The sequence below is a fragment of the Pongo abelii genome, chromosome 11, assembly GCF_028885655.2.
Source record: "Pongo abelii isolate AG06213 chromosome 11, NHGRI_mPonAbe1-v2.0_pri, whole genome shotgun sequence".
Lineage (NCBI taxonomy): Eukaryota > Metazoa > Chordata > Mammalia > Primates > Hominidae > Pongo > Pongo abelii.
In genome coordinates, this window is record NC_071996.2 from 53,949,971 (window position 1) to 53,963,417 (window position 13,447).

Sequence of the window (13,447 nt, forward strand, 5' to 3'; positions counted from 1 at the left end):
TGATCAGAGGTAGCAGGGGAAGGTTTTAACAAAGTATTTTTCCTTTTACCCAGTGCCTCAGTGCTGAATTCCCATCTTACCTCGCTGACCATGTCCTTCACGTCTTTAGCGTGCTTCAAGGCTGTGGTCTGGTTTCCAGCGTGATGATGGGGTCTCTCTTTGGTGGCAAGTTCAACATACAGATACTGAATAATAGAAGAAAGTGAGGTGTCATAGAGATAAAGCATTTAGTATTTAGCATTCAGTCCACTTCATTCATTTCTAACCATTCAGTAGGAAGGTGTTTGCTTACTGTCCTGATGTTTGTTTGCTTGTTTTTTTGTTATATGTGTTTCTGTTCATTTGTTTCTGTCTCATATTTGAAAACACATATACATACTCTGTTCTCTAATATGCCTACTGCTGAGTATGATCCAAGCAAAGCCATGTGATAAAGAATGCTAACAGAAGTGTGAGAGGATTCTGATAGACCCCTCAACGTATTTTCCCCTGATTTTTGCTTGACTGCATGAAATACAGCTTCGTTTGTCTGCGGATAACAGGAAGAGTCTATAGAATGATCAAACAATTATTTTCATTACTCCAAAACACAAGTTTTATAACACTTAGGAAAGAAGATGTGGCATCCCTTGCCTGAGTAAAACACAACCATAATTATCATGGCCCGAAAGAGAACTGCTTCTTCAAGTGCAGTGTTAATGGGCATGAGGTTGCAGCCAGGACAACCAAGTGTGTGAGTCTGCCACTGGCCAGGTGGGGCCAGGCACATATAATAACCCCCTGTGATGCCCGAGTGGCAGGTTTATGAACCTCTGAGCTTACCTGACTCTGAAGCTTCTGCCCTCGCTTGGCTCTTAAAAGATCAGGAGTATCAGGAACTGAAGTGAAGACTGACTTCTGCTTCTTGCCTGCAGCTCTGTAGACCAGCTAGACATAAACCAAGTTATCACCATCATTTCTGTTTCATGGGCATGTTATGTTCTCTGCAGATGCCTTCCCTGCTTTTACATAGAAAAGGCAGGAGCCCTCCCACTGCAACGACTACAGTTTCTTCCCAATAAACCAACCTTTTATTTACCTCTTCCACCCTCCTTTTCTTTTTTCCCCTGTGTCAAAACAAGAAACATTCTCTAGCCTATCCAAAATTCAAGACTCTTGCTGTGTTCTTGGTCCCATTTGCAGTTGTCCCTTCTAGTACCCTATTCCAGCAATTGTCTCCATCTCCTCTGTATCTTCCACCCTTCCTGTTTTCCCAACCCCCTCTCTTCACCTGCAAACAGACTCAAGACCTCCCGTCATTAATTAAGCCTTTTCCAGTCTCTAGCCAATGGCCTTCATTCTTCTTTTCTCAGCCAAGTTGCCTGTGTTTCTTCTTTGCCTCTCTTTTGATTAATTTCTCAAGACCATAGTTTGGCTCCCACCTACCCACATCAATGAAGTCACACTCATTGAGACTACCAAGAACTTCATGATTGCCATGAACACTTCTCTGTAGCAACTGAAGCTGCTCAGTGTTTCATTCCTGAAAACTCTCTTCTCTGGCTTCTGTTCCACCATTCTTCCCTAGGTGGCCTCCTGTCTTTTAGACCTCCTCATCAGCCTTCCTCTGGTTCTGCCCTCATGCAAAGGCTGCTGTTAGCTGGGGTGAAGGATTGGCCCCTTTCACCCAATACATTCTCCCGGGGTGATCTCATCTGTACCTGTGATCTCAAGCATCACTTTGAGATTGATGACTTCCAAATCTACATATCCAGTGTCTTTCCTGAGCTCCAGACCCAAGTTTTTTACAACTTTCTGAATTTAGGTGATTTACCATGTTCAATATATAATTCTTTATATTGCCTCTATCTCAAATTGCTGCTTCTCCTATTTTCTCTATTTTGCTCAATGACTCGTTGATATCCCAGTTACTCAGGCCAGAAACTTGGGGGAGTCATCCTAGGCTCCTCCCTTATTCCTACATCAAAATGGTTGTGAATCCTGGGCTCCTCACTGTATGATATTCCTGAAATCTGATTCTTTGCCAACACCTCTGCCCTAGTTCAGCCTTCCATCTTATTTTCTACATGTCAAAACCACCTGCTCAACTCCTCTATTGGACCACCCCATATGAGTCACCCATCTTTCAAAAGTCTGAGACACATATTTTCTTAATGCTCAAATCTATTCTTCATAGAAATAATTCTTCAATGATTTTTCATAAAGTCCAAGGTCATTTATATAACACCTACAAGTCTTTATAACCTGGCTCCAACCTATGTTTCTATAATAGCTTCATTTCCCAGCATCCTTCCACACCTTCCATGTGCTATGTAAACTAGTCCCAGTTACTGGAACTCATTATGGCTGCTTTCACAGACTGTCTTTCCTGCCTTGAATATTCTTCTCCCTCTTATTTGCCTGGAAAACTCCAAGAGTCCATGCTGTCTTGACTGTTCCTATATAAGGCCATTTATCACACCAATGCCTGTTTCTTCTCCAAGACTAGGGCACAGCAGTTCAGTGGTACGATCCTTTCATCAACTAGAGCTCAGACAAAGGGCCTAAAAAATAATAGTTGCCTAATAAATGTTGAAGGAATTTAATATAATGAGGCAAATGAGAAAGAACCAATGGATACCAAATAAATTCTAATCATGGATATAAATACCAGTTGAACAGATAAAACGTAAGAAACAAACACACACACGTCAATTTCTTTAAATCTGAATTATATACGACTGCAAGTTAAAACAAAATGTAACTTGTGTGTTTGGGGCTGTTTTTTTCATGTTACTATTGAAAGAGATAAACTAAATGAAAACTTAATGTTTCTTCCAAGCTAAATTTTGAGTAAAGTAAATCAACAACTCTTAGAATTTTATGGTTAAAAGGAGTTCAAATCATCATTTAGTCCAGTTCTTCAGTTTAGGAAATTAGGGTGCTAAAGTTGTGAATTACATAAGATCATATAGCTAATTGGAAGTGAATCTGGGACTAAAACCCAATTCTTCCCTGCAATTTTTTTCTTATTTTTAAATTTTATTTATGTATTTATTTTTAGAGACAGGGTCTCACTATATTGCCCAGGCTGGCCTCAAACTCCTGCACTTCAGTCATCCTCCAGTCTCAGCCTCCCAAGTAGCTAGGACAATAGGTATGTACCACTGTGCTTGGCCTCTATGCCATTTCTAGAATTATACATTTCACTGTGTATTATATTTCCCCTGTACTTAGGTATGCATTGCTTATGCTTCTTGGGACAACGTCCCTGCTTCCTAGTACTACAAATGTGTATATGTCAAGAATCTATACAATTGAAAACTCAAAAGTCAGTAACTTCTTTTGGCCATCACACTTTTTACTAACTCAATGTTTTCCAAACTTTCCTGATATTAACCCTCCCCCCACCTCCACGGTTCTTATTAAAAACAGACTCGTAGGCTGTCTCCCAACCCTTCTAAATTCAGGGGAGTGGCTTGGATCAGCATTTTATCAAGCCTGGGTCATTCTTATGGAGAGGTAAATGTGGTGCAAACTGCTCCACTGAAAAATATCCATTCTTCTTCCTCAGTGCTGATGCGCAACTTGCCCAAAATCCCTCTGGGAATTGGGAAGAGGAGAAACTAAACTTTTAGATAATTCTGAACCCAGAAAGCCAAAAAGAGTAAAGGTATTTCAGAGTTATCTTTACTGTGAAGCACTATAAGTTACCAATTTTTTTTTTTATTATTATTTGGTAGCTGGAGGAGAGATGTGGTGCGGTGGTTTTCAACACAGGCTGCATATTATTAAACAGAATCTCTATGGAGCATCTAAAAGTGTATAGATGCCCAGACACAGAGAATCAGAGTCTGGTGTGGAACTAGGGGTCAGGGCCCTCTCTGGGTGGTTTTTAAATATTCCACAGGTGATTCTCATACTGAGCCAGAGTGGAAAAGCACAACTTTACCAGGATAAAAATAACGTAAGCATTCCTGTCTGACTGCGAGCACTGGCTGAAATAACACAGTGAAGCTTTTAGGAAAGCAAATTGGCTCAATGTTGCATTTGCAAAAGCTGAAGAGTTAGTCATCCTCTGTCTCTGGCTCACTGAGTATAGGAAGCTGCATATCCCTCCACTGAGGGTGACATTTGGTATTTCAGGGCATCGCTGAGAGCCTAAGATTCCTAATCAACAGCCATCAGAGCTACTGAGAAGGATGAAATGGCCTGGAAGCCAATGCTCAGCTGGGTGAAGCCACAATACAGAATGGTGAATGCACAAACTGATGAATGGAGCTACAATACCAGAGTGACAGTAGAATGAGAATGGCCAACTGACCTATAAGAAGAGCAACTATTTACACTTGTGAATTGCCCTTTGGCAAACATGTACATCTATTATGGCCAAGGCACTATGGGACACACGTAAATAACATGGGGTCCAATCATCAAGGAACCAACACTCTGGGTGAGAAACTCAGATCTACTCACAAATAACTGCAATATATCAGGAGCCTCAATGACAGATGAAAATGAAACTAAGTAGTCTGAATTTTACTGAATGGGCAGCAGAGCAGGGAGCCACTGAATACTTCTCCAATGGCACTGCCATGCTCAGGGCTCCTGATAGCAGGAATTAAAGAGAAAGAAAATTTTGAAATAAGTTTAAAGACAACAAAAATAATAAGTAAGAAGGTCTTTCTAGGCCAGGCGCGGTGGCTCACGCCTGTAATTCCAGCACTTTGGAAGGCCGAGGCGGGCGGATCACCTGAGGTTGGGAGTTCGAGACCAGCCTGGCCAACATGGAGAAACCCCGTCTCTACTAAAAATACAAAATTAGCCAGGCGTGGTGGCGCATGCCTGTAATCCTAGCTACTCTGGAGGCTGAGGCAGGAGAATCGCATGAACCCAGGAGACAGAGGTTGCAGTGAGCCGAGATTGCGCCATTGCACTTCAGCCTGGGCAACAGGAGCGAAACTCCATCTCAAAAAAAAAAAAAAAAAAAAAAAAGGTCTTTCTAATCTATAAAATCATGCAAAACCCCTCATCAGCCCTAGACATAGGAAGAGTAAGTATGAATATCCTTATCTTACCAAAAGGGGGCAAAATAAGTAAACTGAGGTAAAGTGCAGTTGGTTGACTTGCTTAGACATAGTAGCCATTCCACAGTTAAGGGGCAAATATTTTACCTGCCGCAGTTGCCTGAACAGCGATCACTAGGGGAACTAAGAACCTTGTGGAGTAATTCAGTTTGTACAGGTCAATTTGGTTGGTTGCAGTGACAAGTAAAGTGTCCTTACCTCACTCAAATGTGTCTTCAGTTCTTGCACTTTTCTGTATTCTGGAGTGTCAAGCACCACTTTGTATTTGTCTCGCATCTTCCTTGCCTTATCAGTGTATAGGTAATTAGACTTAAAAAGAAAACAAGAGAAATACAAGTTGATTAATCATTTAAGGGATTCATGTCATGTTGTCTTTCAAATGTCTGGCATGTGTAAGCTGAACAGGGCTTTCATGTGTCCTGGATGTCTTCCCAGGCAGGAGCAAAAACAATTGTCATTTAACTAAGCTCAGCACCTTTCATAGGAGGCACAGATCACATTAAGCAGGTGATAATCTGCTCAAGTGAGTTAATGATAAATTTCTCCTTAAAAGTAGCTGCAGGCTAAGATCCCTTCTGCCTAGCCCTGGAGGCTGGTGATGGGGGCATCCAGCTGTGCGGGGGTAATTATGCATTGTGGTGATGTGCACTCACCCAGAGCTTCCGCAGGTGCCGGGAGCGGACCATGTCAGGAGTGTCATACAGGAAGCAGCCAAATCCCTTCAGGACCTGCAAGTCCTCTTTGTATTTAATCTGAGAGGCAAACACAGAAATATAGCTGGTCATAAGCAAATGTAAATCAGGAAACACAAAAGATGGAGTAGCAACACTTCCTAATTACTGTATGTTTCATTTTGGTTCATCTACTTTTTTTTTTTTTTTTTTTGAGACAGAGTTTCATTCTTGTTGCCCAGACTGGAGTGCAATGCCAAGATCTTGGCTCACTGCAACCTCCGCCTCCCGAGTTCAAGCGATTCTCCTGCCTCAGCCTCCCTAGTAGCTGGGATTACAGACGTACATCATCATGCCCGGCTAATTTTTGTATTTTTAGTAGAGACGAGGTTTCACCATGTTGGCCAGGCTGGTCTGGAACTCCTGACCTCAGGTGATCTGCCCACCTCAGCCTCCCAAAGTGCTGGGATTACAGGTGTGAGCCACCATGCCCGGCCAGTTCATCTACCTTGTACTCTTTGTTTACTTGCACCCAAATAAGTCATGGTTTTTTTCATTTAAGTCTCTAGCCCTGAGCTGAGGAGAGAACACTGCTATTATTTTATTACTATAATACTGATTGGAGAAAAGAACAAATTGAATGGATTGGTCTTTTAGGAGGAGAGAACATACAAGGAGAATGAAAAAAATGGCAGCAAGAAGTTGCTAACGGGGTCAGAGTAGGGATGAGTGAGAGGAAAATACTCAACATGACCTGGGACGGAGGCCACATAGGGAGTTAGGGAGTGAGGAGTTGGAATGATTCCGCATTGAATGTAGAATGGTGGTCACTGAGTGATCAAGAATGATGGCAATTCTGTCTTTCCCAAGTGGTCCTCTTATTACTGTTTCCATAGCTGTAGAATTGTGGCATCCTCCTCCCACAGTCTTACCTCCAACTTGTACTCTTTGTTTAGAAGTGCTTATCAGAAAAGGCTGTTCAAAGACCACTGGTTGTTTTAACTGCTGAAAGCAAGCCTGCGTCTTGGTAAGACTACTCCAGAAAAACCCCTACGAGATGCTTACATCACTGGTGATGTCTCCTACATAGCGGCAATGGATCACTTGGGGTGTGTATGGCAGAGAGATCATGTGGCCCTGCATCTTGAAGAAGTCTGATTTGTAGATCAACTAAAGAAAAAAAAATACCCCAAAACACATGTATTAGAGACCGAATGATTGACATTCACCCCTAGTCTCTACTCCCTGTCTTTCCTAAGAAAATACCCACCTCACTGACAGCCTCTTGTGTCTTCTTGACTTGGCGGATCTCAGGGGTATCAGGAGTTGTATGGATCTTGTCTTTCAGTTTGTGGTACAATTCCCGATACAGTCTCTACGTTGGAGGAAATATCATTACAGGCATTTAGTAGGGGATGACGAAGGCATCTACTGACTAATCAAGAATAAAATATTTTACATAAGGAAGAGGGGAGGAAATATCAAGGATATAGAAAATGATTGAGATTAGGAAAAAAGGAGAAAATGAGAGTTATTTCATTTAGGTGAAGAATTCTGAGCACAAAGCCTTCCACTTTCTATCAGATGGTTGCATAGTAGGATCAGGTATGCAAACCAACAGTTGGTGTAGAAAACCAGGATCATGAGTCAGACTAAAATGCAACCTTATTAAAGATTTTTGAATATAAATGTCAAAGAAGAAATTAATTCTTTAGAAAAGTTTTGCATCATAATCTATGGAACCGAGTCTCTCCAAGGCATTACCAAATACAAAAACCACTACCAAGAAATATCAGTATCAAAATGTGACAATAAGGACCTTTTTCGTTTTTGCTGGTATGTAAGTTTACAACTGAAATACAATTCTTAATGCATTTCAAACAAAGCCATGGCTATTGAAACTCAATAAGTCTCTTGGAAAATCAGCATTCAGGTACCTCGCTGGTAACATTGTTGACTCTCCGGACGTGGACAAATGGAACATCTTTGGGGCCAAGTGTATACCCATATGCCTTGGTGTGTTCATAGGCTTCTTTGTACTTGAACTGCAAAAGCAAAGTCAGAATGAGATCAATGACGGGTAAACAAGGAGCAACATTACATTTCTCCAAATAGAAAAGAGATGTCACCTTTGTTTGAAAAATTGCTCTTTTTAAGGATTAAGTATGAAGAAAAGTCATTGACAAAATTTCAATATTAATCTAGGCCTTGAAAATTATGTGTTGGAAAATAAAACCAGGCCCAGAAAAGAATAAAATTCGACCTTGCCTAGGTGAAATCTGTTTGTAGGGAGGTATGCAAAATGCCAGAGAAAAATCTTTATTTTTAGCCCCAATGTGGCTAGAAAATTAGAAAATACAAAGAAGAAACAAGAGAATGTATTTAAGACTGACGAATAGCTTTGTGGACTGATTTTAACCAACCATTTTAACACATCCTTTAGGTGTTAGATTATTAAATCTGTGACTGTCTACTTTGGAAGTACATTATTGAGCCACAGGTTATTGGGTCCTTTCTGGCCACCAGATTTGATTCCCAGGACTATGAAGGGTAGCACGGAGGGAAAGCTTACTATTCCACCAGTGGCTGTTTGTGGTCTGCAGGCCAGACTTACTGGGATGGCCACAATTTCCCTAAGCCTTCCCTATGGGGTAAATGCATCAAGTCCCAGTTGAGTACTTGTAAAAAGTGGAGAAGGGCAACATGAGGGTCATCATTTGAGCAAGCTACAGGTAGTAAGAGCCTATCTACCCCTCTAGCCTTCTATGAACTGGGCACAGAGGATAAGTAGTGAGCTAAATATCAGCCAGCAGCTAGGCAAGAAGCCTTCTTTTCAAAGGAACACATGGTGATGTTATATCTTCTGCAGTGAAACAGAGCAGAAGGAAGACAATACTATCACCACACCTCAGTAGTATATGTGTGAAGTTGCATTTCCAGTAAATGGCTTGGGATAATTCAGGGTGCATCTGTGCTAAGTAAGGCCAGCAGAAGTAGAGGCCTCATGACAGCCATGGGCCCTCAGCCAAGGCTCCCACGAACATCCTGTTCTAACCCACGGGGCTACCCAGGCACTGCTGAATTGCAGAAGTGATCAATTGCACAGCACCCCTCAAAAATATGCTATCTCTCCTCTCCAGCTCCCATCATTCAATCAGGTTGAACCTTTAGGGTGAGACTGGAGGATTAGAACAGGCTATTAATTAATATGAGTCTCCTGCCACCCCACCTTCAGACCCATCTCAATGAGGAGACCACTCACATAACTGCTCATGTAACGGGTGTCCTTGATGTGTTTGAAGTGAGGAGTGTCACCTGGAAGCCTATATCCAGTGGGCAGGGTGCGTAGGCTGGTTTTGTATAGATTCTGCCGGAATGAGGAAGAGCAGGTTAAATGACATCGAGCATCAAGTAACTGATCTCAGCTTAACAAATCACATATAGCTCATGTTACGTTTTTGACTAGATACTTAATACACTTACGCTAACTGAATTGATTTCAGGAAAGAAATACATTCTAAGAGTCATAAAATGAGTCAGATTACTCTTCACCTATTGTTTTGGAAAAATAGAACAATGAGTGAAATGGTTTATTGAAAGTAGTTCCTCACCAGGTGTGGTAGCTGATATCTGTAATCCCAACACTTTGGGAGGCCAAGGCAGGAGGATTGCTTAAGGTCAGGAGTTGAGACCAGCCTGGACAACATAGCAAGATCTCACCTCTACAAAAAATGTTAAAATTAGCCAGGCATAGTGGCGTGTACCTGTAGTCCCAGCTACTTAAGAAGCTAAGGTGGGAGGATCACTTGAGCCCAGGAGTTTGAGATTGCAGTGAGCTGTGATTGCACCATTGCACTCCCACCTGGGAGACAAAGGAGACCCTGTCTCCAAAAAAAAAAAAAACAAACAAACAAAAAAACTAATTCCTCTATGCTTCCGAACATATGCCCAGTTGGCTATATGGCATCTAGCAAGAATTTGGGAAATGCAGAGAAGACAGGTACCCAAGGGTCACCTCTGCCATTACTCCATCCTCAGGTGATGATATGCAAGCCATCACGAAGATATAGCCAGGCACATGTTTGTATTACCCTCTCCTGCCCCCTCCAAACACAGTGTGTTGACATCAGGCCATGAAGAGGTCAGGATGCACGTGTTCATGGCAGAAAGGGAGGACACGGAGGAGTGTCTGTCTGTGACCTTAAATACTCTGTGTCTTGGAGTTTAGGATTAAGAATTACATTTAAAATATGAAAAACCAAATTATTTTTATTTTTGAGACAGGGTCTCACTCTGTCACTCAGACTGTATCACAGTGGCACCATCACAGTTCACTGCATCCTTGACCTCCCTGGGCTCAGGTAATCTTTTCACCTCAACCTCCCAAGTAGCTGGGACCACAGATGCATGCCACTATGCCTGGCTAATTTATTTATTTTTGTATTTTTGTTCAGGCAGGGTTTCACCATGTTGCTCAGGCTGGTCTCGAACTCCAGGCTCAAGCTATCCGCCTGCCATGACCTCCTAAAGTGCTGGGATTACAGGCATGAGCCACTGTGCCTGGCCAAAATTATTATTATTATTATTATTTGAAACGGAGTTTTGCTCTTGTTGCCCAGGCTGGAGTGCAATGGCGCGATCTCAGCTCACTGCAACCTCCGCCTCCTGGGTTCAAAAGATTCTCCTGCCTCAGCCTCCCAAGTAGCTGGGATTATGCATGCACTACCATGCCTGGCTAAATTTTTGTATTTTTAGTAGATACGGGGTTTCACCATGTTGGCCAGGCTGGTCTCGAACTCCTGACCTCAGGTGATCTGCCCGCCTCAGCCTCCCAAATTGCTGGGATTACAGGCATGAACCACCGCACCTGGCCCAAAATTATTTTTAATACTCAAGATGGGAAATAACATGAAAAGTTGAGACCAAATCAGCACCATTGGGTAACACAGAATAGGCAGGTTAAATATGCAGGTGGGATCCAGGTTCTTTCTCTTCTGAATTCCAGCAACAATTTCTAGTTCATCTTTTATTGAGGTTAAAGGCCTTGTCTCTGTTATCTTGATTTTCAGCTTTTTGAAAGCAGAGAATGTATATTGGCTTTCTTCTTTGTAACTTGTAAATATTGCTAAAACATGCCCATTATCATGCCCATTATGTTGGTTTGATTGCTCCATAGGGGGATCCTGGCAGCTAGGAGGGAAGATAGATTATGCTCTGTGTTTTTGTTTTTTCACCTCATGTGAATGGAACAGCATTTATACAAGGTCAGGTCAAGAGGAAGCAAGCTGAGCTTGCTTCCACAGAGGTTGACGGAATGGATTTCTGCTGGGCACTCTCAAGTTCTCACTGCTCACCGAACTCTGGAGCTTGTATGCATGAAGGGCCCGGTCCAGATCCACGGTTTTAGTAGTTGGAGCCACTTTGCCTCTGACACTGTGCACATAGTCATAGTGGTAGACAGCCTGGTGCAGAAAGAAGCATTGTTAGAAGCAAAGAGAATGGGAACCCAGGTCCCTCTTTAAAAAAAATAATGGTAGCCTGCTTCCCTTTGCCTGGAGAACTCATCTGACATATTACTGTGGCTTGTCCAATAGGATCAGAGCCAGTGTGTGGACACTCACACTGAGAAACAGAAGAGATGGCCCAGGCACAAGAAGAGGAAGGGTGGGCATTTTACCACTAGAAGTTCCAAAATAATAGGTCTCAATGTTTGCACTCACTAGCGGGATCTGATAATGACTTATCAACCTGTGGAGTTAATAAAGAAAGAGCAGCTTTGTGCCTACCCTGCTTGCTCTGTGTCAGGCATCATAGTGGGCGCTTCCTTACGTCCCCATTTTATGCATCAGAATGGGAGGCTCACATGGATTAAGTGCTTTTCATAAGCCTTATAGATAATGTGTGGTAGAGGTGAGACTGCACTCCACAACTCTAACTCCAGAGCCTGCTTGCTTCTTATTCTACCATAGTTGGCTCTAATTTATTAAATGGCCTAGACAGAAATAAACTTGCTATGACACAGGGCACAAAAAACAACTTTGGAAGTGCTAAGGCATAAAGTTACTTCATAGACTCGGATCACCTACAACTTCACCCCAGAAAACTGCTTGAACGCATCAGGTTTCAGGAAACAACAGCCAGCAGCATCTTCAGTGCTTTCAAACGTACCAACTCTGGTTTCCCAGTTAGAAAGGACTTGGCACTGCCCGGTCTATGGTTTTTGCCACCTCTGCTTGGGTGGTGGCCCTGCTTTATTACTGTCCACTTAACTTCCTCAGGGAGCACTTACGTCACTTAGCTGTTTCCCACTTTTGACAGCCTGCACGTAGACTGGTGTATCTGTGACAAGCTTGTAGTCATTTCTTGTTTTCAACATGTGAGCTTTATACTTGATCTGCCAAGAGGAAGAAAACAAGCCCATGTTGGACCATTCCTTATGCTTGAAACTGCTGGTTTTCATAGAGGATTTGGTTGCTTTTAACTCATGAGATTTATATTCATCAGCACTTACTCAACAGACCGAGATGCATTTGAATTTTATAACAGTGTAACCAACACTTATATGGGGCTTCTAGAGTCTTCTAGGACACTTGATAACTACTCTTCTAGGAAAGTTGAAGCTTTCTTACTGAAATCCTCATTACAGTATTTAATTTGCGTGGCAAATCCTCTCTTTACAAAATAGAGCTTGTCTATAGCATTGCAAACACTAACAAATGACACTTTCCTAAAATGACAATTAAGTGCTTGTTAATATATCCAAAATAGCCTAAAACGTAGAAAGAGAAGACGCTGGTCCCTTCTCCACCAGAGGATGATGGCACACCTGGACTGCACTGTTTAATAAGAATGCCATATGCCTTCCTGAGAGACGGTTGCTCTGCTCCTAGCATCTTTCTCCAGCTCAGACACCCCCCAGAGCTGGCCTGTGACAATGTCCCTATTTTATATAACCTCCTCTTAACTCTAGACTATGGAGAAATGGAAATATACTAAAGAACAAAACAAGGCAAACTCACATCATCACGTAGATCATAAGCATGCTTGGCATGGAGGATTTCAGGAGTGTCCCAGATGTAGCAACCAATGCCTTTCAGCCAGTTGAGGTCATCCTTGTATACAATCTAGAGGATTTTGATAGAGAGGATCAGAAAAAAAAAATTGACCATAATAACTTTAACACTAAAAAGAGAGGTGCATTCTAGACTCAGAAGCCTTTGTGGAATGAGGAGCAAGGGCATTATGCAAAGAGGCTCAGGGGAGCCACAGAAACATGTGTACACAGAGCCCTGCTTCCAGAGACAGCTCTGAAGTCAAGTCAGACAAATGGACATACAGGGAAGAGATAGTGGAAAAAGGCTAAAGTAAAGAAATGGGTGAGTTTGCTGCTCTTCTGGGTGGGGCCGTGGGGCAGGGCCGTGGAGGGGTCCTTCTTAAGTCACAGGCTTACATCGCTGATCTGATCTGTGACTTTCCTGACGTGATCATTGACTTGCAAGTCGGGGTGGCAAATCCATTCGTGGAGGTGCAGGCGGTAATCAATCTCACTGACTTTCTTCTGAGAATCCTTGGCAGTAACCATCTCTACCATGTCGGGCACGATGTGGATTTTCATCTTGTTCTTTTCATAAACTGATCTGTACAGGCGCTGTAAAGTTAAAATCACATGCCAGTTATACAGGAAATTGTGCCAAGGCATCATGGCCATAC

General features: G+C 42.4%; 1 protein-coding gene across 2 annotated transcripts in view; it reads right to left on the reverse strand.

The window, feature by feature from the left end:
* NEB (nebulin) overlaps nucleotides 1–13,447 on the reverse strand; it is a 252,744-nt gene that overhangs the window by 55,164 nt on the left and 184,133 nt on the right. For both annotated transcript variants that reach the window (XM_054548869.2, XM_024243154.3), the window contains exons 124-135: nucleotides 13,188–13,385; nucleotides 12,757–12,861; nucleotides 12,027–12,131; nucleotides 11,092–11,199; nucleotides 9,000–9,104; nucleotides 7,675–7,782; nucleotides 7,008–7,112; nucleotides 6,803–6,907; nucleotides 5,720–5,818; nucleotides 5,265–5,375; nucleotides 823–927; nucleotides 81–185 (exon numbers count right to left, since the gene is read on the reverse strand). In XM_054548869.2, the coding sequence (XP_054404844.2) occupies nucleotides 81–185; nucleotides 823–927; nucleotides 5,265–5,375; nucleotides 5,720–5,818; nucleotides 6,803–6,907; nucleotides 7,008–7,112; nucleotides 7,675–7,782; nucleotides 9,000–9,104; nucleotides 11,092–11,199; nucleotides 12,027–12,131; nucleotides 12,757–12,861; nucleotides 13,188–13,385 (1,359 nt within the window). The remainder of the gene's footprint in view (nucleotides 1–80; nucleotides 186–822; nucleotides 928–5,264; nucleotides 5,376–5,719; nucleotides 5,819–6,802; nucleotides 6,908–7,007; nucleotides 7,113–7,674; nucleotides 7,783–8,999; nucleotides 9,105–11,091; nucleotides 11,200–12,026; nucleotides 12,132–12,756; nucleotides 12,862–13,187; nucleotides 13,386–13,447) is intronic.